At 40.3% G+C, this 27,594-nt stretch overlaps 1 protein-coding gene across 3 annotated transcripts; it reads left to right on the top strand.

Annotated features, from left to right (window-relative positions):
* Positions 1–1,299: 1,299 nt before the first annotated feature.
* Positions 1,300–27,594, top strand: LOC106942082 (serine/threonine-protein phosphatase 2A 55 kDa regulatory subunit B gamma isoform). 3 transcript variants are annotated; one of them, XM_015025268.1, is made up of 11 exons: positions 1,300–2,388; positions 2,729–3,060; positions 9,223–9,379; positions 15,356–15,453; positions 15,615–15,780; positions 18,603–18,715; positions 19,303–19,480; positions 20,139–20,303; positions 21,227–21,396; positions 25,150–25,241; positions 25,601–27,594. In XM_015025268.1, the coding sequence occupies exons 3-11, from the start codon at positions 9,298–9,300 to the stop codon at positions 25,893–25,895; spliced, it is 1,359 nt and encodes a 452-aa protein (XP_014880754.1). In that variant the 5' UTR covers positions 1,300–2,388; positions 2,729–3,060; positions 9,223–9,297; the 3' UTR covers positions 25,896–27,594. The 3 variants fall into 3 exon arrangements, with proteins under 3 accessions (XP_014880754.1, XP_014880745.1, XP_014880761.1); XM_015025259.1 differs by having other exon boundaries at positions 1,300–2,392; XM_015025275.1 differs by lacking the exon at positions 9,223–9,379 and having other exon boundaries at positions 1,302–2,392.

Here is a 27,594-nt window from a genome sequence, read left to right as displayed (position 1 = left end):
TAAGTAGTCACTGGGGGAGATTAAGGCTGGCGGTCTTGGAGTAAGTCTGATAAACAGCACTTCTTGTTCGCTGGGAAGGAGGGTTAAAGCCTGGCGGCAGACAGCCAGCAGCAATGATGGCACCAACTGTCACTGGCAGCTCACACTCTGCTACCACACCAGCTCAAGCCTCTGTGTGTGTGGGGATGTGTGTGTGTGCGTGTGTTGTCCTTCAGTAAGTGGCTAATAATGATCCCATGAAGGAGAGAGAGGCAATATGGAGGAAGCATGTGTCTCGATATTGATAACCGTGCTTTCCAGTGGTCACAGACTGACGTAAAACTTGAATTCTGATTGTAGGGCTGTTGGTGTTACAGCATAGAAAAAGTAAAAAATAAATACTGATGAAGAAACTGTAAATAACTTGATAGAAAAGGTCTATATCTGCAACTGTTTGCTATGATTAAAACAAGATAGATCATTGCTGTTTCTTACCAGTAGATGATTTAGTGTTAATGACCTACAGTTAGACAAAAATATGTCTTTAAAATTATTATCATATTTTAACTTTTTACATATCTCTGTAGGAGGATATATGTTGTTAAATATAAAGATCAGGCTACTTTCAATTTTGTCTCTTTGGGGCAGTTTTAAAAAAAAATGAATCAGCAAACTGAGCATATGGCCTCCTGGCCAGCAGAGGGCGCACAAGAGTGCTTGGCTTTTCACACAAAATACGGATCTCAAAACTTTAGATTTCTAGTTACATATAATAGAAGCAACTCACATTTAGACTCACTTGAAAGGTTTAAATTTAGGTAGAGTTTGAAAGAACTGTATATTGTACTAGTTTTAGCATACAGAGTTTGCTAGCTTTGTTAACAGTCAATTTTGCTAGCTCAGTCATTTCTCAGTGGGTCAAGTGCTGAAAGCATTTGACCTTTATTTCGTTTTGAAGAGATTTTTGTGGGATTAGTGTCCTTCATTCAACAGTAAAGGCACTGGAAGATGAGCAGAGAGAGAAGGGGAATACATGCAGCAAATGCTTGGGAACTGAACTGGGAACAGCTACGTTGACGAATGTAGCCTCTGTGGATGGTGCGCCTGCTCTACCACTGAGCTATGTGGTGCCCCGTTTGACCTTTCTTTCAAATGAATCTCGCTACATAATGGACAGTTTTCCTTGTCAGCCATAAAGTGGCTCCTCCTTCATAACCCTACTGACTCGGAAATCCAGCACTCTGGACCAAATGCTTATTTCAGAGAAAGAGACACACTGCCAGAATTTGTTCACTATTTTAATAGATGTTAAGAAGTAAATATTATGAATATGCTGTTTAATCTTCATATTCTTATCAAAACTGTCCCTGTACATTTCTCCATACAATATGCTGAAAGTTGCATGGTGACATCCAAATGATTCTTTCTGCCCAGGTATTTCGTTTGCTTGGAGGAGTCGGGATTTCAACATGGCGATGCCCAAGAAGCCATTGTTCGTAGTGTATCTTACAAACATTGTGTTAAGCTTTACTTTCCATAAGCAAACATATGGATGGACATAGAGCTTTATAAAACATTATATCTTTTTTATTTGATCTGAACAAAGAGTTTTGAATTTTATGGAGTTTCGTGGAGGAAAGGTGTTTCTCTGTGCTCAGTGTTCTGTTGGTCAATCTTCTTTTCTTTCTGCAATGAGAGCACTCTGTTGCATGTAATGAGACATAAAACTATAACTTGTGTTATTCATTGGGCTTTAGGATCCTGTGTTAGTTATTAATGTGTTTCTAACAGCTTTGGTTCTAACTCTCAGAAACTATTTGAAGATAATAAAAATGAGGTCGTCCCATGATCTGTATTTGCCCATTTTTGCTTTGTGAAGAAGACTGTCGCATGTTCAAGATTTAAGTCAGTTTCTCATCTCTGTAATACTTCACTCAAGTTTCTGTGCTCTGTTTGGTTTTCAGCACTGCGTGAAGCAGCCTGAAACCCCTTTCCTGCCTCTTTACTCATTGATTACAACCTTATAAGATCCTCTGTCACTCCCTCTGGCCTCCCGCTGTTCCATCCTGTCTGCTTCTTCATCATAATTAATCAGCTACAGTCAGTAGTCGAGCAGATTCTCGTTTCTGTGATGATTGGCTCCTCCTGATTGAAGGTGGAGCCTCCAGCGATGCATCACGCAAACGTACCAGCGCAGCAGGACTCATCCTCTCCGCCTCTCCCTCCCCTCCCTCTCCTTACCTCTCACTCTTCCTCTCACACATACGCCAGAGCTCAGACTGCAGCAGAGCGCAAAGCCAGCAAGGATTTTACCATTTCTTTTTGGGAAGGCAGAGAGACGTTTACCTGCTGAGGAGAGCCTGCATGGAGGGTTGATTGAAGAGGAGAATCTCACAAGCTGCTGAGTGTGTAGGTAAGAGTGTGTTTTAACTCATCGTGTGTGTGTGTGTGTGTGTGTGTGTGCGCGCCTCCAAGTGAGTGGTTTCACTGCAGAAGCAGCAGCACTGCAGATACTTCGACCAAGAGCCCTGCTCTGCTCATCCCTCCCTCCCATCCCCCTCTCTCATCTTCCTCATCCTCTCTTCTGGTTTTGAAGAATCCACTGACTTTACCCATTTCTGTCGGGTCTGTGATGTCTGAGTGTGTTTATGGGAGAATATTCAGAACAGCCACTGCAGGGTGGACTTGTGCTGGCTTTCCCTCGCAGCACGAGTGATGCTGATGTTTTCAAATAATCCGCCTTCTGCAGGTTGACACCTGGTCTTCAGAAGCATTTGCGAGGACTTTTGTAAGCCTCTCCATCTTTCCCAAGTGCACACTGCCAGCTTCCCGTCACCTCTTCTGGTTAGGATGCTCCGCTGTGCGCCCCTGTGCTAAGGCGGCGTCGGCGGGCAGCAGCATGGACGCTGTGCTGGCCGGCATCCCCACCATCCCCTCCACCACCACCAATCTGCCACCACCACCACGCTGCCCAGCCGAGCCGGGGGCTCCCCCCATCCCCGCTGATGGGCGAAGACACTGACGCCACCCTGACGCTCAACCACCACGGCTTCCTCCCCGACCACAACTATGTGACTGAAGGTAAGAGGCAGACAGACGAGGTCGGGTGTGTTTACACGGATTCACTGTGGGACACAACAAGCTTAGGGTGGATTCCTAATCTGTAAGCTCTGTCTGTGTTGGTGTGTTCAGATAGAACCACAAACAGAAACTGTTTTGGCTATGTTTTCCTCTCTTCCTTCACTCATCAGCTGTTTTACTAGTTTGGCTTCAGGGTTCCCACACGCTCTAGAAAAGCCTGCAATTTGATTTACAGTAAGTGCGTTGAGGGAGGAGAGGAAAAATAGTTTTATTTTTGATTCTCAGACAGTTTTTTTCCTCATGTCGTCACCTAAAAATCCATCCTTCCTCACTCTCTGGTTCCATATTTAAAGCCTTCTAGCTATTGAAATGTCTACATGATTTCATTACAAGCATTTTTATATAAACTTTAAACATTTCTCAGAAAAGAACTGAGACGTCTGGAAATTCGAGACGGGGATTTTGACCAGAGAATTGTGCCTGTATGCTTTGCTTGTGCTTTCATGCCTGCTGACCTTCTGTGTGCAACACAGCTCTTTGCTACACCACAGGAAGCAATTGATCTGGTCTAAGTCTAAATGTGTTTGTGTTTGACTCATATTGTGTCTGAGAGAGACAGCAAGAGCGAAAGAGAGAGAGAGAGAGGGAAATCTTAATTTCGCACAAAAACATGCCAGAAACTTCAACTACATTCTTGAATATGTATTAAGTCCGGTGTCACCTCTTACAGTCTGTTGCTGCCCCACTCGAATTTAAAACAGGTGCATGTGTCAAACTGAATGCATATCAGATCTGTGCCAAGGGACTCTTAAAAAATTCAGCAGCACTTACCACCCACTGAATTTTCCCACAATCCTCTTTCTTTCCATCACACTGGATCTCCTGTCTGTCCTTCCTCACTGATCTGCTCCTCGCTGCTCATTGCTCACCGTGCTTCCCGGACCAGATTATCATTAAAGGGTCACGCCAGTGTTAGAAGCTTATTTATCATCCTCTTAGCGATCTAGGTAACCCATTTAAATTGTTTCTACTGCTTAGAAAATTCCTACAGTTTGTCACAACCACAAACTTACTTCATTGGGATTTTATGTGATATATCAACACAAAGAGACGCTGTAAAATGGATGAAAAATGACAAATGAAAATCTTGAAGGTGTGCTGTTCATTGTCTATGGAGCATACCTATTAGTATTTTAGGCTGCATTCTGACGAGCACCATTCAGTCTGCTTTAATTGAACTCTAGTCCGTTTGACTAGAAAGTTCAGTTTGTCTGTGAAGATGTGAATGCGCAATCTAACTCTAAAGTGGATTTAAAAAGTGAAATCTGGCCTGTAAATACCTAGGTTTTGTTTCAATTAAGGTGAACTTTGGTGTGGTTTGAAAGCATATGTGGATCCAAGCAGGCTGATAGCAGGAAGCAGACTATAGCACAGGGCATTCTGGGTAAATACAACCAAAACGAATGTGAGAGTCTAGAGCTAGTGGGAGAAATGGCTTATGGTCTGTTGCCAAAGAAATCCTGTACCTGTTAAAATCTGACGCCACTCCATTTTTGTTTACATTTTGTGAAGAAGGAAGTTGTGCTTCTGTCTTTTTCAAAGGTTTTCATGTTATTTCCTTCAGTAGTTCTTGGTGTAGCGCCCCCACAGGTGAAGGGGGTGCAGACCGTTTTTTCAATTAGTTTGTATTGTCAGACACAGTGCAGCGTGAAGGCCAACCACACCAGCTGAAAATGTAACAGACGTTGCAACTTTGGTCGCCAATCAAACCGAGTCTTCGAGACTATGTGGTGTTAAAATACCCTCAGTACAAATCCAGCTGTTCAGTGATGGTCTTTTTGTTAGAAAAGATTAGTGAAGGACCAGCATGATTTACCAAATACCACTGACAGGTCATGCATGAAGATGTGAAGAAGTTTTAATTAGGCTATCTTGAGCTTTGAACATCTTTCGACGCACCGGTCAATTATATTAAAATGCAGAATATGGGTCACCAGGAAACCTACCAAGACATGGCAGACAAGTTAAACTGACAGATATTAATCAGAGAAGGAGCATAAAGACTCTGGAGGACCTTCAGAGATCAACAAGCTGGACTATTTTACAGAAGAATGAGTCAAAATGCGAGGTTTTCTAAAATGTGCCAAATTTGCAGCTGTACTTGCATTGAACGGTGGCCCTACAGAGTACTGACTTGAGACACATATGTTACATATGCATATTACTTTTCAGAAAACTACGCATATTTTTGGTTCCAGTGGTCCATCACGTAAAAGCCAAAAAAAATAAATAAAATAAATGAAATTTTGTGGTTGTAACATGAAGACATTTTTTTTTTAAATTCAAGAGTCTGTCCACCAAGTTTAGATACTGTAGGTTTGCCTGTTAATTGTATAAATGATTGTGTGTCCTGTGCAGTCAGGAGGTATCTCTGTTTGTCTGCAAGTGTGAATGAGGTTCTTGCTTCCTGGAGCTGTATGTCTGCACATTTCTGATATTTTTAGGTGGGTTTTCCGTAGTAAAACTTGAGCCTTATTACCCACAACCCATCTATGATCGCCATAGAAACAGTCAGCGGTGATAAACATCCTGCTTTTCATGCTTGACCAGTATGACTGACAGGCCGTCTCCACCCACCAATAATGGCAGTATTAATTATTCCACACATCGCAGGCACAGTCACAGACATTATTCACGGGGAATTGCTGATGAGCTCACTCCGAAGTGGACACACCGCCGTGGGTTGTTGTGGCAGATAATGTAGTAAGAGGCATAAATTACTCGCTAAAATGAAATCGGTTTCATATTCCTCTTATTAGAGTAAATATTTCCAATTAAAGGAAAAAAAAAGGTTACCCCTCCCTCTTATACTCTTGTACTCCACCCCTCCTTCACTTTTTATCCATGTTCACTTCTGTCCTCCTCCTTACCCCCACCCTCCCCACTCTACCCCATCGATCCACCATCGCAACCAGAAGCATTGTCCGACTCCAAAGTGGTGCGTCTGCTAAATAATTACCCAGCAGTGCTCTGAAGGCTGCTCAAACACAATGTGCTTCTGGATGTGAATGAGAGGCTGGTAGATTCAGAAAGACATGTGGGATTTTATGCTTGAGGGTAACTCTTAAATATAAGTCCTTTCTTAGACTTATTCATTCGTGTATTATCCGAGTAGATTATGTGCATCCTTTGTTTGCTCAGGTTTGTGCATATGGATGTTTGTGTGTCTGTAAGTGTTTTATGTGTGTGCACATACTGTACACACACGTAGGGATTCCCGCCGCAGCTTTAACACCTACCGGGATGGATGGTTAGGATCTCTCTTCTCTGCTGTCCCTCTCCTCCTTCCTTCCAACCACCATCTCTCACTTTACTCCCCTCACATGTTTTACTGCTTCCAAAATAAATCTCTCGGCTGCGTCCTCCCCCTCCAGATGGAGAAGCATTGTGTCCAAAAAACGTAGGAGGAAACAACAATAAGATCCAAATTTAGACGCTTTTGTGAAGGCATGTGGTAACTTAAAGCAAAAGATGGAACAGGCAATATTTCAAATAGACACAAATTAATCTGATAACACTTTTTTAATTACATAAGTATCAAGCATTAATACTCTTGGGTGAAGAAGTTAATTATTTTTATTTGAAGAGGGATTACCGTTTGACAGATTTGTATTTCTGTTAGATGTAAACAAATTTATGTAGTCTGATCAGATTATGTTACAAATTAAATGCAGGAATATTAACATTTAAAATAATTGAACAGTTTTTCATAGTTAGTTCACTGCATAGAGGGAATCCAAACGAGAACAGCTTAAATTCTTTGTGTCCTCTTCCTTTTGTTGGTCTTTGTCTGTACTGTTTGAAACAAAAATGGATCAGTCTAAATATTTTTGGCTGATTGTGACCAATTCTGATTTCTCAAGAACTATAATATTAGAAGGTTTAAAAAAACATATACAAAAATCTATTTTTCCAATTTTTTTCCCGTTAGCATTTAGTAGCAGAAGCAACATGGCGCTGTGTCTATGACCGAACATTTACAGTAAAACCTACTTTTACTGTAATGAATAATAACAACATGCTAATAGAGTTGACATTTTAAGCTAACTTTAACACATTATGTCTGCAATTACCAAAGCTAGCATGGATAGCATTACTGGAAATTCAGTGTTCATGATTATTCCAGAGAGAATATCAATTAACTCTGAGATTTAAAAGAGAAATTTACCAACATTTTGAAATTCAGCCATGACAGACAGGGCATGAAAGGTCTAAAGGATAAATAGACTTTAGTGCAATAGGTTTAGCCTTCCTGTTACCTGACTAAACCTCAGACAGTCTCAACATGTCGAACATCTAGTTTCCTTCTTAAAAGCTTCGTACATCTGTGTGACTTCTCTGACTTTATTTGAAACATCTCACTGATGCAAACAACTACCTTAGAGACTTCTTCCTTCATTAACTTCATCCACACTGAACAGCATAATTGTTTCCTGATAATGCTAAGTCCTGGTGCATTCACTGACCTTGATTAATGAGAAGCTGACCAGTGGTCACAGCTGACTAAGATGAAGATTGACTGGCAGATTTTCCGCCAATTCATCTTCGCATCCGTTGCTTCATGAAACACTAAACCGTAAATCTGTAAATATTTCTATTTTAGTTCTGTATTATTCAGCAAACACCCGTAGGTCATTAAGCAGGTCTTTTAATAATGATTGATTTTAGATTTTCTGGTTAGTTTATGTCATATGACCTTTTAGTGAGGAGTGAGGGAGTTGAATGATTTGCATTTATTCATGTTGTACAAAAGTGGTTCAGGAACTAGAGGACTTACTCAAAGATGTCTTAACGTATGACTTGTGAGATTGTTTCTCTTACTGTGTTGGCCTTAAGCAGGAGAGTATTGTAAAAGGATGCTTGCTAATAGACGTTAGCTATGCTACTAACAATACAAGGAAAAAGGAGCACCAGTAAGCTTGCTGACATGATGGCTGAATAGATTTGTTTTGTTTTTAGGGGCAAATAGTTGCAGGCTGCCACTTTGAACTGTTCCTACAGCAATAAGAAACGGGATACTTCTCGTTCTTGACATGAACGCTCAGAGGTGATTGTGGAAAAACTGGATTTATTCTATACTTGCCCATGTTTTTCAAATATTTTGAGGGCGCACTCTTTAGTCATGAACAGCAAGCTCAAAGAATCACAAGATATGAAACTTGTTTCATATCTTATTGCCTATTTCACAAAAAACGTTGATGCAGGGAACCGTTCTGTCCGTTTCTGTGTGATGTTTGAATGGACTGGGGCAACAGCGAGGCTTGAAGCTAGTAGTTGCTGTTCGACCTCTGAGATCTGAAGCAAGATACTGGCAGTGCCATAAATGTTGACCTGCTGGAAAGAAATGTAAGGTTAAGCTGGGAAGAGGGTGGGATTCATCGAGGACAAATTGTCTATTAGACCAGATAGATTATAAAGAGTGAATGAATCAGGGCCAGAACCAAGGCAGGCATCCATCCATCCATCCATCCATCCATTTTCTTTACACCCTTGTCCCTTAGTGGGGTCGGGAGGGTTGCTGGTGCCCATCTCCAGCTAACGTTCCGGTTCGAGAGGCGGGGTGCACCCTGGACAGGTCGCCAGTCTGTCACAAGGCAGACTTCTACCGTACGACTCTGGTGTGGTGTGTAATTTATAAAAAAAATATGTTTCACCAACATGTTTCTCAAGATCTAGCAAATTTCAAATGTTGCATCCGATTAAACGTTCCATGAAGAAAATCCAAATTAAATCAGATCATTAGTCAAGGAGGAAATTGGTTTGCTCTCCTTCTCTAAGCAGTTTATCACCTACTAAATCTCATCAATAGGACCAAACAAGACAAAGACGGACTCTCTGTAGCGTATCTATCTCTGTTCATCTCCACATCTTTGTAACCTTCCTGCCCAACCCCGCCTGTGAGTATTTCATGTTGCGTAGACATAATGTCATCATGAATACACTCCCTGTACCTCTTTCTTTTAGCGAGTACTCATGCCCGAATGTGGTGATGTAGTAACTCAGTCCCTACCCTTAACCCTGCCCGGCCCTTCTCCCTTCCTCACCCTCTGCCTCCTTCCCTCCCCTCCCTCTCCCTGCCGTCCACCATTGCTCCTCTTACAGGGCTGCTCCTGGCTATAGCCTGAAGAGCTCCGCCCATCCTGTCCACCCCTCTCCACCCTGGAGTCCTCCCCCAGGATGTTGAGCCCCATCCAGGTGCTGTGCTCCGACATCACTACCCTTTCTCTGGAGCCTGAGCCGTTTGCCTCTTACACTGAAGGTCTGTTTTCTATCCTCTTCTTTCCCAAAGGTCCTATCTATGTCACACATTTGCGCCACACACAACCCCAAAATGACACATGATAGACTTGAGTGTGTGTGCATGTGTGTGTGTGTGTGAGAGAATGCGGTATCATGAGTGAGTGTGTGCATCAGACAGGTGGATTCTCATGTGAGTCTGATTGTTATAAATATCTCAAACATCCCTTTGTCTCAATCTGTCTGCCTCATCCTTTATAGGTGAGTTTATTTTAGTAGCTGCAGATTTATTTTTGTCTCCGTCAGGCTGGTTCTGTGTGAATTACATCTACGTTTTCTAGATATCTTTAAATAGTTTAACCTCAGATGACATGCTGCCTTCTTCAAAGCTTAGCTGTCCTACTTTGACTTCTTTTTTTTTGTCAACTTGAAATAAAACTAAATCTGTTTGTCTATGAATGCTAATAAGGACGAGTTGCTCTCTGAATCTTTGAACACAAAGATATATTTAAAGTGTAGAAATCCACTCACATAAGGCTGCATCCTCTGTAACATTTCCATATTTTCTGCTTAAGAAATCCATAAACGCACAGAGAGGATCAACAGATCTATTGAAGGACTGCTTTTGCTTTTTTGCTTTTGTACATACTTGCAGAAGATAACCTTCAGAACATAAAAAATTGTCTTTAAGTTATATTTTTGCAGCTAAATAATAGCTGGAGCATCCAGCATGTTCTGAAGCTGATGCTGGTTTTATGATTCTAATTGTTTGAGTCTATAACCATTAGGCTCATACCAGCCCTGCTCCATTGTGCTGATGTGTGTTTGGAGAAACAGCAGAGTCCCTGCTGTGCTGGGCTTAAACCCCTCCTCTGCACACATGTGCACCTTTAGCACAAACACAAGCACTATATTTTTGATTTTTTTTCTTTTTTAGATAACTGCAGAACTGCAGGACAGGGATCAATTTAACATCTCCCTCCGGCGCTTCTTCCTCCTCCTCCTCTCCCTCCGTCCTGTTTATTTCTCTGCTGGGTAATTGTGCACATGCACACAGGAAATGTGGGGTGCTTGAGCTGCGGCATGCACACACACCGTTTCCAACACACATGCACGTGGGTCTCCTGCTGAGTGGTGGCTTGTCACGGCTTTTAAGTGTGTGTTTTTGGCTCGGCTTTAATGGCCCGTGTTTACCCAGAACTGAGATTTCTATAATTGGAACATTTGCCACCCCCATCCTGCCCCTACAGAAACCCTAGGAGAAAGGATTTCCCCTCTCTGCGTTCTCACCACCCTCGTATCTCACGGATCTCTTCTCACAATGTAACAAAAAAAAAAGGGTTCAAACAAAAGATCTCTAATTTCTTGTTACTTTAGTTCATTTTGGTGCCTGCCTTAAAAAAAAAAAAAAAAAAAAAAAACATCACAAAGCCTCTCCCACAAAACAGTTCACTTTTTAAGATTAATTAAACTACCATAAAACTAAAGTTTATTTATCAAATTGTGCAGCATTTTAGGAGTCTTAATACTTTGTCATGTTACAGCATTAAACTTCTACATATTTAAGTGAGATTTTATTTGACAAAGTGGAAATTAAATAATGCATTCTTTTCAAAATACAGTCGTAAAACCATGGTTTGGATTTATATTTGGCCCTCTTTACCCTGATACTTCTAAATTAAATTCAATACAATTGACTAACGCACTTCACTCATCTTCCTGCCAACACTGAAAAACAAGAAACCCAACATAATGCTGCCACTAATATGTTTTACCCTGGAGATGGTGAGACGTTCTTCTGCCACAAAGTGTTAAAATTTGGTCTCATCTGACTTATCAGTTTCAAGAATAAAAGAAGAATATAAAAGGGGTTGATTGCGCTTCACATTCACAAAACAAGACTTACTCACAAAACAGGAGTGAATATGTTTGCAAAGCGCTTTGGTTTACACTTGATCAGCCTTCTTGGAATGATGATTTAGCTTTCTTTGAGCTTCAGCGACTGTTTCTAGACTTTAGAGCGAAACAGCTGATGTCTGATCAATCAATAGCTACGCCAAACCTTCCTGTAGGTTTACCAAGCTTTGATTGTAGAAAAATGTAAAGAAAGTTACTAAAAAATAATAAAAAACATCTTCAAATAATACCGGATATTTTAGGGAATTTATTGAGAAGTGCACGGTACTATAGATGTAAATTAGAATTTGTTTCCCTCAAACATTTTCCCCTCCTTTTGCGTATTTGAGTGTTTTTCTGTGTTACTGAGTCGTGTATACTGACATGCAGCGTGCGGGCTAATGCACTGCCAGTCACCGTGTGTTCGTGTGGCTTCTGTGGAGTGACAGCTACTCAGGCCCGCCCACTAATGCACAGGCACTGTTTGTTGCATCCAAACATGGCTGACTTCCTATACCTCACAGGACAAAAAGGGGAAGGGATCTCCACTCTCAGGCCCCTCTTGTGTCTGATGCTGTACCTGTACCGGCATGTTCTTTTTTTTATTCTTACTTATCTTGTAGATTTCTCCAAATGAGAAGATCAAAAGAGACAGATGGACGTGAGAAGTGTGTGTTTGCAGAAGAGGTAAACAGGATCACAAAGATAAAGAGGGTGGAGTGTCTGCCCCGTATTCTCGTCGGCTGCGTTGTGTGCTCCTCCTGTGGTTTTTCTTAGCTCTCTTTCTCTTACAAAGAGCATTGAGAATATGCTTTTCTGCCTGCCAGTGCGCACTCAGGTGACCAGGCTTGTGCTTATTAGTGAGTCAGAGCCCATGCTTGCGCGCTGCTGTCCGTGCGCTCCGTCCCCTGCCGATAATTTAGCAGCATTTTTGGAAGGCGGACAAACGGCAGCGCAATTATTTCACCGCGCTGCGTCTTCCTGCAAGAATTAGATTGATGAATCCCGCTTCCTCCTTCATCACACTTCCATATACGGCAAGCCGTTATGACTACTTCCACTGGTTGGATCGGCTCGTTACCGTGGCAACCCATACTCACCAGTGGAGGACCCCTCGTCCCTGTTCTTTTTTTTTTCTTCTCCTTTCCTTTTTTCTTTCCACCTCGATCCCAATGCCTTTTTTCCCCTCTACCATCCTTTCTCTTCCACCCGCAGCATCACCACCACCACTATGTACGCAGTTGGATACAGTCAGGCGGCCGGGGGCTGGGATGAGAGAAGACAGAATGAGAGAGACTTGAAACATTAAAAATACAATAACAAGATTGCCCATTTAAAATCCATAAAAATACTGTATTAAAATGATGGAAAACATAGTAAAAGGAAAAAAAAATGACAACCAGTTACGGTCTGTGTGTTAAGATGAGGGTGAGTAATATTGTGTTGGTGTAGAGAGTGGTGATGAGTCCCTGCCTCCACTCATCATAAAATCTCTCCCTCTCCTCTCTTTCAAGGCCGTGACAAACCAGGCTTCTGCTCTCAATGAATACGCTCCCCATGCTCTATTTTTATTGCAGACAAAGCCGGTGAGGACATTATCTATCAAAACTAACCTCTGTGGATTTCCAAAACTAATCTGACGCAAGAGTTACAGTAGGTCTGTGTTTTTAGCACAAGAATAATGTTCTCACTTTCGCATTTTAGATCAGCATTAATTAGACAAATGACGAGTAAACTACTGAAAATAAAACACACATAAGTGAGTGAATATGAACTCCTTTTGGTAGAGAAGTCGTTGAAGGGGTAGGCAAAACCTCAAAATAAGGACATCAAATTTACACCGGACAAATTTACGGACATCTTTTTTGTGAACCTCAAATAAGATTTGACAAATAAACCGAAGCTGCCTGGTTGTAATGCTATTGCGAGTAAACTGGTGAAAGTTATTAATAGATTGTCACGCAACAAATTAACCACAAAACATAACACACTTGTGTTTGGTTAGGTAATTAATTAGTTGTTGTAGCAACTCTTCTTGGAACCGGTAATAAATCTGAAAAGTCTTTTCATTTATTGTTTTGTTTCTTCAAACTTCACTCACCCAATCCAATCAATGGCGTTAAAATACAAAAGAATCAAAAGCAAAATGAGTTGTTTGACATACTGAACTCTGCGGTCCAACCTACAAATCATCATCATTTGAAGTGAAATAAATGGGATTTGCATTGGTACAAGACATTTTACCTAAAAGAAGCAACAGAGAGATTCACTCTTTTTGATAAAATTACACAGACAGTTCTTGGTTTCTTTCAGAACAAACACTGCATCCAGAATCACAATAGGCATTTTCCTAAGGCCGAATGGAACTGAGTTGAACTAAATCTGTGAATTTCAAAATGGTGCAATCCAACATTTCCATGGTAGAAATCTACAAGGTAGGAAGATAAATTAACAGACATTAATTGCCAGTGAAGAGGATGCGGTCAAATATTAAAGATTGGTGGCATTGCTTGGATTTTTTGTTTTGAGTCCAGTTCGCACATTATTCTGGTCAGAAACATTGAACAGATTTGATTGTGAACATTTTAATAACAGTTTTAAAAACAGGTGTTTTGATCCATTATATGAGCTTAAAAACAGACATTTGCCTGAATGCCAGGCCACACAGAGGGACGGACTGAATGCACTGAAAGCAGATGAGAATAATGTTGCTCATAAAGAAAGATCATATTCATGAGAACCTCAAACCTATTTCATCATGAGCTTATGTGTAAAAGCTAAAATAAATCAGATAATGCCAGTGGCCATGCCTAATATTAACAGACAACTTGTGCATGTTCAAACATTTCCGACATGCAATGTCTCTGTTCCACCATAGAGCAAAACTTTAACTGTTAATATGTCGTCCTTTTAGTGTGAATCCTTCGAATGCATCGACATGAAGAAAAACAATCCATGAAAAACACTGGACATCTGTGCATTTGATTTTTATGACGATGACGATGATGATCGCAGTCATCACCCTGGTGATACCGGACATAATTTTTTTTTTCGTATTTGCAAGTGTACAGATGACAGATTTAACACTTAACAGCTCAGCTATCATTTGTAAAAGGAGTGTTTATCTGCTCATCTGTGATGAAGAATTACACAGTGAGATTATTGTGGGAAAACAGAACAAGAAGTGAACACGTTACAATCATGTTGACTGTCTTCTCTAAGATGATGCTTTAGGAGACTATAATCATAAATGCTGTATTTAATCTCTTACTTGGAAACCCTTCAGATTCTTATCAAGAATGTCCTGGTGCATTTCTCCATTTATTCTTACTTCAAAATAAATAGAGCCTGCTGGTCCCTGTGAGGAGGTCCACACCATGGCGTTCCCACCTGCAAACTTTACTTTTGATCTTTTTGGAGAACCGTTCTTCTTCCAAACATGGTGTGTTCAACAGCATCCACAGAGTTCATGTTCAACCTGATCTTTCCAGACCAGTATTTCTCTGGTTTCTACAGATCTTCAGCAGCAAACATTAAGCAAAGCTTAACACGCTGTTTTTTCAGCAGTGGAATTGAAGATGTTACAGTTTAGTGTTTTACTTATTGCTTTCATAAGCATAAGCAAAACGTTACCTCCTGTCCCCACGTCTTTCTGAAGCGCTCAGTGAGTGCATCTGGGCTCTTCAACAACTCATTGTTTTGACTCGTCATTTAGAAATCCTTCAGTGGTCACTTGGACTTGACTGCTTGTTTTTTTTTTTTTCCCTGGTGGGGATACTGTCGTAAACACAAAAAGCAGAAACATGTTAAAAGAAGATGCATTATATGTTCAGTAACTCGGTCGCAATGTCGTGTAAACACCTGCACATTGGGGAAATGTAGCAGATCAGTTGTATCCATCTGACAATTAACAATGACATATTTTGCTGAATTACATTTTATAGTTTAGATTTCTCTCCCTGTTTAGATTAGACAGATGAATGCTGGTGTGTGGTCGGTTATCTAATCCCTGTCCTCTTTGTCTCTTTCCTTCCATTTTTCCTCTCACACTATATCTCCTTCTTGGTTTTCCATCTTTGTTTCCTTGTCTTGTTTGCTCCAGCGGATATCATCTCCACTGTAGAGTTCAACCACACAGGAGAGCTCCTGGCCACAGGGGACAAAGGAGGCCGTGTGGTAATCTTTCAGAGGGAACCAGAGGTAGGAGCACACATCAATGCTCCGAACAAATACAAAGGAGTTTTGCACAACAGTAACAAATAAACGGTCTTCTATTCCAGCTGCAGTTTCGTCACATTATCAAGGATGCAATCCGGTCCGGACATTAACTTTGCATGTTTCATATGTTTTATTTTCCACAGAGCAAGTCTGAGCCATTTTCCCAGGGAGAGTACAATGTGTACAGCACCTTTCAGAGCCATGAGCCCGAATTCGACTACCTTAAAAGTCTGGAGATTGAGGAGAAGATCAATAAGATCCGATGGCTGCCTCAGCAGAACGCTGCTCACTTTCTCCTCTCCACCAATGGTGAGAGCAGAGAACAACCCACTGCACATCCCACCCCCAAAACAGCAGACCCATCTTAAAGAAGCCGGGGCCAATTTTTAACTAGAGGTGGGCGTTAGGACGATATTAGGCTGTAATGCATCAGAATCATCTGTCAAAGCAGAGATCCTGATATAAAAGTGAAGTATCGTCATTTCATAGTAAGGTAAGGTAATTTTATTTATATAGCACATTTTCAGCAACAAGGCAATTCAAAGTGCTTTACATGAAAGTAGCAGAAAATGCTTACATATCATAGAATTCAATAAGTGAACCCCAGTCGACAGTATAACCCATAATATTGTGGAATTTGGTATTTTGTGAATGTGACAGAACAAGTCTGGATTTGCACCAACAAATGTTTTTAGAAAGATGCTTAAATTGATTGAGCAGTAAAGGAGAAACTGTGTTGGCTGCTGCAGCTCATTTATTGCAGGGCTGTTGAGGCTCTGCAGGTTTTTTGCATCTCCAACTCAACTGACTCAAATTTTCTTAGAAAAATAGTGCAAAAATTTTTGCCCACCATTAAAACTGAGTATTTTAACAACCATAGCACATTTGATTTCATACAAGTCAAATAATAGCTAAATGTAGAAGTTACTAAGAGCTCTGGCCATTTAAACTGATGCGCGACTGATTCGGTTTTGTGCGAACAGAACCTCTGGTCCTTTTTTTTAAGCTATCCAGTTTGCTATATGAAAATATGGTTTATTTTCTTTTAGAGGTGTATCGTCCGCACTGACGGGATTTCAGACTTTTATGTGAGGAAAAGGTGATTTATTTAGATATTTTATTTGAGTTTCATCAGATTTGACTTTACCTGATGCTTCACAAACTGCAAACTGCATTAGCATCCCAAGCTTGTGTTGCTTGGCAGAGGAGTCAGGATTTATACTCTACATCCCAAGTTTATGGCTTTACGGTAAGATCTGTAGGTTTACCCTGAGAGCCACATTATTGATTTCTTCTTGCATTATATTATTTATGATGGAGAGTATGAAAACTGTGGGAGCTGCTTCAGCAGATTAGTGTTGAACCTACGGAGAAGCTGTCTGTATTTCCAGTGTACTGGTCTGAAGTGAATTTGAACAGCATGTCCGTGTTGTTTCTTTTGTCCTTTTTCAGGATTTTGCCAAAAAAATTAATGAAATTTATATGACATGTATTTAGTTTTTACATCACCTCAACACTTCTCACAACAAGATGCTGCTTGGCTCTGAAAATTCACTTCAAGCCAGTAGTAAACATGTGGTGCTCCATGTTGGTGGAGAGATTAACGTTCTGTTGTTATCAGGGAGCAGCTGCAGGTAAACACTCCCTTTATTTGACCAACAGATTGAAAAATGTGCTGCTGCTGCAGCAGCTAATTATTAATAAAACAGTTTGCAGAAGTCATCAGATGCTTTGTGTGTAAATACTGAAAATCATTTTACTCAAGGTACCTGGGATGTTTTGCCTTTGTTATTGCTTTTACAAATCAACCATAATCAACAAAAGTTGGACTTTTTGCAAAAAAAAAAAGCAAAAAAAAAAAAAACTTTAGTGTCAAAGTGTAAATTTCAACAAAATAACAAAAAATGTCTNACATNAAAAAAAATTCAGTTCAATGCAATTTATTTATGTAACGCCAATTCACAAAATGAGTCATTTTGAAAATTGATCCTACTTATCAAACAATACAGTTAAATTCAGTTTATAAATAAGTTTTGTATTATTTATAGTAATACAAAACTTATGGAAACCCAGCAGGTTGCATCAAGTCACTTGCTTGCAGCATTCACTTCTCTTGGACGAGGATTTGGCGACAGCAGACAATCCTTCCTAACATGCGTGTGGTGACAGTGGAGAGGAAAACTCGTCTTTAACAGGAAGTAACCTGGCTGAGTACAAATGTTTATCTGCCACGATCGAATGGGTGTTTGAGAACACAAAGCATGCGCACAAAAATCAGAACACAGAAGCACTGATCTGAGTTAGTTTCTATGTTTAAAATAAGCCACTGCATAAATATTCACCCCCTTTAAAGAGACTGACGTAATTTAACTGAGATCCAGCCAATTGGTGCTAGTAGTCTCATAATAAGTGGAATGGAGATGACCTGAGTGCAATGATTGTGTTTCTAGTGGCTGTAGTATAACGACATGTGTCTGGAAGGTCCATTCATTGGCTAATTAATACCTCTGCTTAGCATTATAGCCTGAAGACAAAAAACATCTCAAGCAAATAAGAGAAAAGGTTGCAGAAAAGTATAAGTCAGGAGATGGATACAAAAAAGTTTGTGGTGCTGCTTTTTTGTTATATTTTTTGTGAAAAAAAGGCCAATTTAGGTGGATTGATGTGCAAAAGCTTTGATTGATCCTGTAGCAAGAAGTGTTTCAAATAGAGAAACTGTTTTTGCTGCGTGGGATATTCTTACTTTTTTGTTATGGGGGGTCTTTGGGATAAGTGCGGGATCTCACTCCATCCTATTATACTGTGACATAATTACTCAGTGTTATAAAAATGGCTGCAGGTAGGTGTCTGTGAGGCTGCAACAAGCTGCTCTCTGTCAGAATAAATTACTTAATATACTTTAATAAAGCGGCTGCTTTTTTTGTCTTTATAAACGGCTCATTATCTGCTTAGTCCTCACGCCTACACATTTCCTTAGCTCAACAAGATCCTAAGAAAAGCAAAAGCAAAGTAAAAAAAAAAATCTAGGGAAACACCTCCAACATGTCTGGGTTTGCAGACCTCATCGAGAGACGATGCCTTTTTAGAAATTCCCATTATAATTTGCCTAATTGACCTGGTTTGTTTTCCAGATAAAACCATAAAGTTGTGGAAGGTGAGTGAAAGAGATAAGCGACCAGAAGGATACAACCTGAAGGATGAAGAAGGTCGCATCAAGGATGTCTCTACAGTCACCTCTTTACAGGTATAAATACATCTCATCTCATCTCATCTCATCTCATCTCATCTCATCTCATCTCATCTCATCTTATCTTATCTTATCTTATCTTATCTTATCTTATCTTATCTTATCTTATCTTATCTTATCTCATCTTATCTCATCTTATATTGTGGTTTGTTAGTTGGCCAGTGAAACTGGGTCAGTGGATTCAGCTGTGCTTACATGTACAAAAGTGGGTCAGTAGCACAAGGTACACATGAGAGTGAGTTAATGGGGGAGGTGGAATCCTTTAACATGAGCAGCTGCTTCAGCCGAACATCTGCTCTTGATCTAAATTGTTTAAAGCATTGGTGTTCGTAGTAGGACTTAAATCTGTCGCTAACTGGTGGAGAACTAATTCAGCCTAAAATAACATGAATTATTGCATTTTGATTTTCCAGTAAAGGCTGCAGCTTTTTTCTCTCATTTCTTTTATTTAATGGATTGTAACATTAAATATTAATATATAGTAGCGTTTTTAAAATGAAATATGTCTGCTATATCTTGGCAAATTTTTTTCCCCCTGTAAGCAGCCAGAAGGGACATAATGCTGCTCTGCTCTTTGCTTCCAGGTGCCGGTCTTGAAGCCGATGGACCTGATGGTGGAGGTGAGCCCCCGACGGGTGTTTGCCAACGCCCACACGTACCATATCAACTCCATCTCGGTCAATTCGGACTACGAGACCTACATGTCGGCGGACGACCTGAGGATCAACCTCTGGCATCTAGACATCACTGACCGCAGCTTCAGTATCCTTTTACTGTCACAATCGAGGCAATGTGGACTCCAACTCTCACACACAAACACAAGTACATCAATAAAGCGTGTGCTCATACTTGCATAATTTCAAATTCCTAATAATGAACCCCACCCCTCCTCCCACACACACACATAACAACTTCCACTTTGCGAATCCCACTTTACTGTACAGATAAAAAAACCCCGCTGTTGGGGGAGGGGCGTATTATTGCTGAAGAGTGAAACTATGTCCTAATGAATAATGCAGAAGCTGCATAAATATTCAAGACCCTTTCTGGGTTCTAATCCAGGTTGGATTGCAAAGCATTCACATCCAGAACCCAGACAGGATTATATTATTACAGTTTATATGGAATTACTTTTCACTCAACAACTTCCCTGAAGATATATTTTTATTAGTTTGTTTTATTCAGTTGTGTATTTGGAGTCTGTGTCGGCTGTGTTTTTATCATTCTAAGGCTTTGCAAACATTTTTTGTGTGTGTGAATTAAAAAAAATAGCTTAATTTAATCTCTTAGAATTAAGCTATTTATTTTCTTTAATAAATAGCTTAATTCAATCTCTGGGTATTTGAGATAGGTTACTTTTGCAGAATAAAGCAGTAACTGATTTTCTGCTGTTTCCCTGAACAATGCCTCTTTCTATCAGACATTGTGGACATCAAACCAGCAAACATGGAGGATCTGACGGAGGTGATCACAGCTGCAGAGTTTCACCCCCTCCACTGTAACCTGTTTGTTTACAGCAGCAGCAAAGGCACCCTACGCCTCTGTGACATGAGAGAAGCAGCGCTGTGCGACAAGCACTCCAAATGTAAGCATTCCTGCCGAGACGCAGTCAGAGGTTATTTTAGTGATCTTTTTTTATTTTAACCGTGATGATTTTTAAAACTATGCTTTTGAGCTATTAGTTTGTCTGTTTTTTTTTTTTGTTTTTTTTTTTTTATTTGGCATTTTAGTGAAAACATTTTAAGTGGTGGTTAATTGATTTCTTGACACTTCTAGAACATTTTATACAGCCGAGGCTTCATTTTGATTAAAGCCAGGCTGGGAAAGATGGCAGTCACATGTGACTGCAGCGCATTAGCATGTGAGCTTTTCGTCCAGTAATGTACTAAACTGTCTGCCTCGAACACTAACATCTTATTTAATTAATTGTTTTACTGCTTTTTTGCAGTAGTTCATGTTATATAGAACGTGGACTACAAGAAAATCTAGTTAATCTGTGTGTTTTAGTTTAAAGTGTAGAAAACCTGTCAATAAGTTCCTGACAGCATATCAGCAGTATCCACTAGGTCTCATTCAACATGTTGGTTATTTAGAACATGGGACAGAGTTTCATAAATCTGTCTCCACTAAGGGACACAAATCATTGACGGTAGGTGCCTTTAATCTTTAATGCGAGGGCCCCAAGGTACCAAGGCTGCCTTTTTATTGCCCCTTTTCTTCCTGCTGAAATGTCTACCATTTGATTTACAGCTCTGACCATGAGTCATCGATGCTGAGGTCCTTCGCAAACCATACTTATTTTGAAGCTAGGGCTTTTATTTTAATTGGCAAAAATAGCTAAAATTTGCAGAGGTTAACACGTAGCAGTATCTCAGAACGGCTCACTTAAAGAGTCTTTGCCTTGCTGTCACCATGAAAACTCATCAGAGTCACATTGTACCTCTATTATAAAGCTAAACAGCAGTGGTGTTCACCTTCTTCCTACTTTATCTCTCTCACCTGGTGCAGTGTTTGAGGAGCCCGAGGATCCTAGCGCTCGCTCCTTTTTCTCCGAGATTATCTCCTCCGTGTCTGACGTGAAGTTCAGCCACAGCGGTCGCTACCTGCTCACCAGAGACTACCTGACTGCAAAGGTGTGGGACCTCAACATGGAGAGCAAGCCCCTGGAGACATACCAGGTCTGTGTGACCACTGATATGTGACACCATATGTCTGCAGCACTCCAAGAAATCTACACAGATGAAGAAGTCAGCACAGTGTAATCCAGAAGTTGATTTTCGTGCAATGTGGTGAAATGAACATGCTTACGGAAATATTTTTAGTTGATCTTTTTTGATATCACCAACTTCTAGACGTCTCCTGTGAGCAGGAATTAGATGGGTATTTTTTGCTCAGATTAAGTTTTGGTCTTTAATTTCTGAAGGTTTTAGAAGCCTCCTCTCTGCTCTTTGATATTCAGTTATTTTTTTTTTTAATTTTCAATCATTTGAAATCGGTTGATTAACCAAACCATTCTACTGACAGAACTTTCTGAGAAATCAACTGAGAGTTTCCTTGGCTGTGTGTTTGGGGTCTTTATGTCTTGCTGAAAAACTAAACTCTCGATTCATCAAATCTGTTGTTCAGATTTTTATCAAGAATCTGAACTAAACTAATCTTTAGAATCTCACTAAAACTTCTCCTTCAATCCTTTCTTTCATCACACAAAGCACCATGTGCTGAACACTCCATGATGTTGTTTTTCAGACTTGGTGCAAACCATGACATTCAAAGACTTTGATCTCATATAAGCAGAACATATTATTGATTTTCATTAGCTCATCCAAGCGTTCTGTTGCATTATGGTTTTTCTTCAGCAGTGGAGTCTTGTCTGGTGAATAGTCTTTAATATACAGTATCGGCAGACTAGGCATCAAATGTGCATTGACTGTTGCACAATGTCTTTCTAAGGTCTAATTTCAGATGTTTAGCGTTTTGTACCTCTTACCACCTTCTTCATACTGTTGTGTTTAATGGTTATTTTCAGTGCTCCATATATATATATATATATATATATATATATATATATATATATATATATATATATTTGAGAAAGGTGTTTATGAGCCAACTTCTTCTGCAGATTTTCAGCTTGATTTTTGTTGTATTTTAGCAAATTTTCATTAACTCTTTAAATCATACCTAATGTGTATTTCTCACTAGGCTCTGCAGGTTTGCCGAAATTATAGAAACACATACATGTCACAAATAGATAAATCTTTTCCAACCCAAAAAGTTCAAATATTGTGACATACGTTCATCTTAACAATTCCCAGAAAACTGTTGTGATATTTGTTTTTATTACTAGAAATATTCCACATGGAAGTGTGAAATCCATTGACATAAGACATATTTAAAAATGCAGGGTTACATTTAGCGTTGCTCTATAAGGTTTTAGTTTTACAAACAGACCCACTTATAAAGCAATGAATCTCACCAATGTGCACACTCAGTCAAATTGAACCCTGAGCAGGGTTTAACATATTTAAACATTCTGGTTTAAATATCGAGCTTTGCTGACAGAGAGCCCAAAAAGTCTGGTTCTCTCTCACCGTCTTATTTAGAGAAGTCTTATACGAACACCTTTATCATCGTATTTATACAATTCTTATTTGAAAAAGTCTGCAGACTTTTAGTTTACCACATCTTGTTTAAAACAATTGGGGAAAAAAAGCCATAAAACGCCTCAACTCCAAGATCAAACCTAACGATAAAGTTTTCCTTATAAGTTTACTTTTAAGACTTATCCTCCAAAACTCATATTGTGTTTACTTTTTCTCTGCCGCTGGCTGACCAAAGCTGTGTTGCCGCCATTCATAATAACAGTTTGAGAAATTAATTACGAGGCAGAAACTTTTCCTCACATGCACACAGTCCTGACTAATGATTACATCTTTCCACATAACCTTCCTGGAAAAATTCAACTGAATTTAAGCCAGAGTAAGCTTCCCACTGATGTCAGCCCTAAAACTTTTTGGTAAATGTAGTTCACTGGATGTCAGGCAAAGATTAAAACAGCTTTGCGTGCTTATCAAATACTAAGTTGATCAAATAATCTCCTCTTCAAACAGCCATTTCTGGTTGTTTACATAAAAAAAAAAAAAAAAAGGTCACACAAGTTTCTGTTTATTCGTTTATGATGATCCGCTAAGTCTCTGTGAGTGTCCAGTGTTGCTGTGACGGGCGTTTAGGTGGACACGTCTGCCTGCAGGTATGCCTGACGTGTGAGGGCCCCTGAGGCAGCCTTGAGTGGGAGGCAACGACGCGCTGGAGCTATTTATAGGCTGCAGAGCCTCCACTCATAAAGTAAAGCGGGAAGGAGGGATACCTTACACAGTGGCTGACACCTAGATCTGCAATGCAGCACAGAGAGGGAGGGGGCAGAGAGGGAGAGCAAGGGGGAGAACCGGGGTGTGGGACTGGGAGGCAGACTGGGGACAGCGTGATGGAAAAGAGAGGAATGGGAAGGGTAAAGAAAAGGATGCAGGAGTGAGAAGAAAGTAAACGATGTAGAGATATCTGTATTGCTGTAATTACTTTGACACGTAGCCTCGAAGGTGCAATAATGGACAGACTGAGAAGAACAAGCAGCATGTGGGTCAGAGTTACTTTATCTTTAGCATTTACAGGCAGCACTTTTACAAATATCTAGTGATACTTCAATCTGAAGTTTTTGATTTATTTCAAATTTCAGACAGCAGACAGAGGCTGTAAAAAACTCAAGAGGAAAATTACTTTTGCAAAGCACATTTTGTAAGAAATGCCACAATTTTTGTTTCAGCTCCTTTGTTAATTATTTACAGAATGAACATTGCTGATCACTTTGTTGCTACGACATGTCTTTACATCACATGTTCGTGTAGCAGAAAATTAATTTGAGATATTTTTATGAATTACATTTTCATTTCTTCTTTCTCAGTAAGGGAGGATTATAAAGGTCTACACTGCAATCAGCGTCATGTTTCAAATCTGATCTACCATGGATTATACAAAGCGCTGCAGAGATCCCACAAAGTCAAAAAACAAAGTATGGGAAAGGCTGGAATTTGATTTATGTACTTTCAAAGTGTATACAATAGAAAACGACAGAACATTTTTATTTATCTGTCCCATTGTCTAAATGCACCAGTGGGAACCTTTATTTGTTTTTTTGTTTTTTGCTTATTATGCATATTGTGTATATCACTTCTGAAACTACGTGAAAGTCTTTGAGAGGAGAAAACAGAGAAACAAACCACACTAAACGTCTCTCATACATCAATCTAATGAGCTAGAACAAATAAAAAGCCCAAAAACTTTATACTACAGTGGTTGTTTTGCTGTTTATAAGAGAATATGCAGACAGCAGAAAATAGTCTCCAGTTCCAGCTGACATTGTCCCTTTTGACCCCGTGCAGAAAGGTCCGTTGGGAAAAACAAAAATGTCCCACGAAGCGATGTACAAGCACAAAGCGACCTCAGCTTGACCGTTTATTGATTGCAAGGCGACTGACTGCTGACTTTATGCAGAATGTGGAAGGTAAGGATGGGATGCACATCACGGCGGCTGCAGGTTGCAAAAACTTGCATCACCAAAAGACACAGTGCTGAACTGGAAAGGTCGAATGGAGGCACGAGGGGAAACAGCTAACAACTGTGTGTGAGTGAAGGTGTGATGAACCTGAACTGGATTTTAATGAACTGAGTTGCTGTGGAAAAGCTTTTTGAATTAGAATAAACTCCGATCCTAAGTATTGGTGAAGGATGATGTGGATGGTTTCTAAGACAGCTCGACCAAATTGCTCTTTTCTTAGATTCGGGTGTTTGTGCATGTCTGCCGTGAACCAGAGCCTCTGAGTGACGCGGCCGTGTCCCACCGTAAAATTTTATTTCTTGTCCGTGTTTTCCTGCAGGTACACGATTACCTCCGCAGCAAGTTGTGCTCCCTTTACGAGAACGACTGCATCTTTGACAAGTTTGAGTGTGCCTGGAACGGCTCGGACAGGTAAGTCATGCAATTGGTTGGTCTCTGTGCTTTGATGAACAAAAATTTAATTCAAAGGCATTTGAGTTCGAGCCACAGATTTTTCTTGTTTGAGTGGGGATTGAACACGGCACCTTAGGACGTTCAACGTCTGATGTTGTTTTTAAAACTTCTTCTCAACTTTACGTCTAACGTGTCTACTGTGAACGTTAGTCTTCGTGATGCTCTCATTAATGTTCTCTAACAAACCTCTGACTCCTTAAATTTCACTCACGTAAAATATTATTTACTTATGACACATCCTGGATCTTATTTAGGGGTATCAAAGTAGCTTGATGTAAAAAAAGAGAAGACAAATCTTCTGTTTTTGCTTTGTCCAGTGTGATTATGACCGGCGCCTACAACAACTTTTTCCGAATGTTTGACCGCAACACCAAGCGAGACGTGACCCTGGAGGCCTCGAGGGAGAGCAGCAAACCCAGAGCCGTCCTGAAGCCACGGAGGGTCTGCGCCGCCGGCGGGAAACGGCGGAAGGACGACATCAGCGTGGACAGCCTGGACTTCACCAAGAAGATCCTGCACACGGCCTGGCACCCCAACGAGAACATCATCGCCATCGCCGCCACCAACAACCTGTACATCTTCCAGGACAAACTCAACTCTGAGATGCACTGATGAAGGGTCGTCGGCGGCGGGTCCAAACGAGTTTACAAGCAAACATGCAACTATGCTAGAATGTACATTATCAGACTCAAACGCTGGCCCACAGAACCCAGGAAGATGCCTAACGCACACAGTCAGAATGCATACACACGTTCATCTCCTCCTTAGCCTCCCACAAGTGAACAGAGTCCAGTCAGGGATAAAAAAAAAAAGGAAACTGGCTGCATTACGCAATGGGTTATTATTGAAAATTGTCCAAACTGTGTTTATTTTTATTGTTATCCTGTGGATTGTGGTAAATGGTGTGGTAATCACCACAGCTTGGCTTCTGAGTGGGATCAGATCTCCTCTCGGGCTGGAAGGACGTTTACATTTCTTTGTCTTTTTTTAACTCTTCAGGCTCTCTTGCTTTCTCCACCTCCTCCTCCTCACCTCTCTGTATTCGTGTGCTCAAGCAAAGCCTATTCTTATCCCCTTTGCCCACTGTTTTGTGTAAAAAAAAAAAAAAAAAAAAAAAATTGGGCCATTTATATAACTGTCTGTTTTTCATTCCAGATAAAGCTCTCTGTTTTTGTAACTTCTTGTTAAATGTCGACGACGAAAGGCAGACCTGATGGTGAAAACGAAGCGACACGTGAGATATGCAAAGATGAACCCCGTGACTTTCCCCTCATCCCAAACTGCACCAGACGCCTCTGCCCTCAAGAGGGGTGAAGCACTCACAGTCCTGCAGGCAGAAGCAGACGCTAACAGACACAAACCCACTACGAACCGTGTGTTTAAGCAATGACTGTTTTCATTTTTAGCCAAAACACATCCAAACATATCAGTTTGTGTTTTTCGCTTCTGATCCAGGGCTGTTGTGTGTGCTGCTGCTGCTGCTTCAACACTCAATACATTAAACTCAGATAAAGCAAAAAAGTAAAAAAATAATCATAAATATAAAAAAAAAAATAAATAAATAAAAAAAACGGCGAAGAAATATTTGCAACAATCAAGCAAAAAGATGCTGCATGTTCAACAGATTTACTTTATAAATCGTCTGTCTGACTGACTTGGCTGCCTTCTTTAAACATTTAAACCTAGCTGTAGAAAGGCTTCAGGGGGACCTGAGGGGGGTTCCCTCCACAGCAGCACGAGCCGCCGTAGATAACCCTTGACCTCCTATTTGTGTCCTCGGATGCAGAAGCATGTTTACTCGAGTTCGGTTTGTACACGTCCATTCTGAATGAAGCCGTCCACAAATCAGTGTAAACTGAGAACAGAGAAAAATGGGGAATGTTTCAGATTAAATGTTGTACCTTAAAATAATCGGAATAACAACAACAACAACAAAACTTTAGAGCGGCCTCAGTGGTGTTTGTATATAACGGCTCTGTTTCTGACATGAGGTTTAGTTTCGTCTGTCGACCAACCGCGGCCTCCAAAGCTACAGCGGAGTGATGGTACTTTAATCTCTTCGGCCTTCCTCACTGATTACTTTTTTTTTTTTTTTTTGGATGTGCAGAAGTTTTTATTTTTTAAAAGACGGGCGCTTCTATGTTTGGAATATGTGTCGGTCGTACTCCATGTCTTTATCAAATACAGTTGATTCACATATTTTTGTCTAAATATATGTTGACATGATTGTCAAATGGACAGTTATAAATAATGTTAATATCTTCCTTTGTTTCTTTCTCTTTTTTTCAATAAAGGATTCAACAAAATTGCA

The sequence above is a fragment of the Poecilia latipinna genome, unplaced genomic scaffold (genome assembly GCF_001443285.1).
Source record: "Poecilia latipinna isolate Pla-1442-1.1 unplaced genomic scaffold, P_latipinna-1.0 Scaffold95, whole genome shotgun sequence".
Classification (NCBI taxonomy): Eukaryota; Metazoa; Chordata; class Actinopteri; order Cyprinodontiformes; family Poeciliidae; genus Poecilia; species Poecilia latipinna.
The sequence above is the reverse complement of the archived record's forward strand: the minus strand, read 5'-3'. Positions and strand labels throughout refer to the sequence as shown.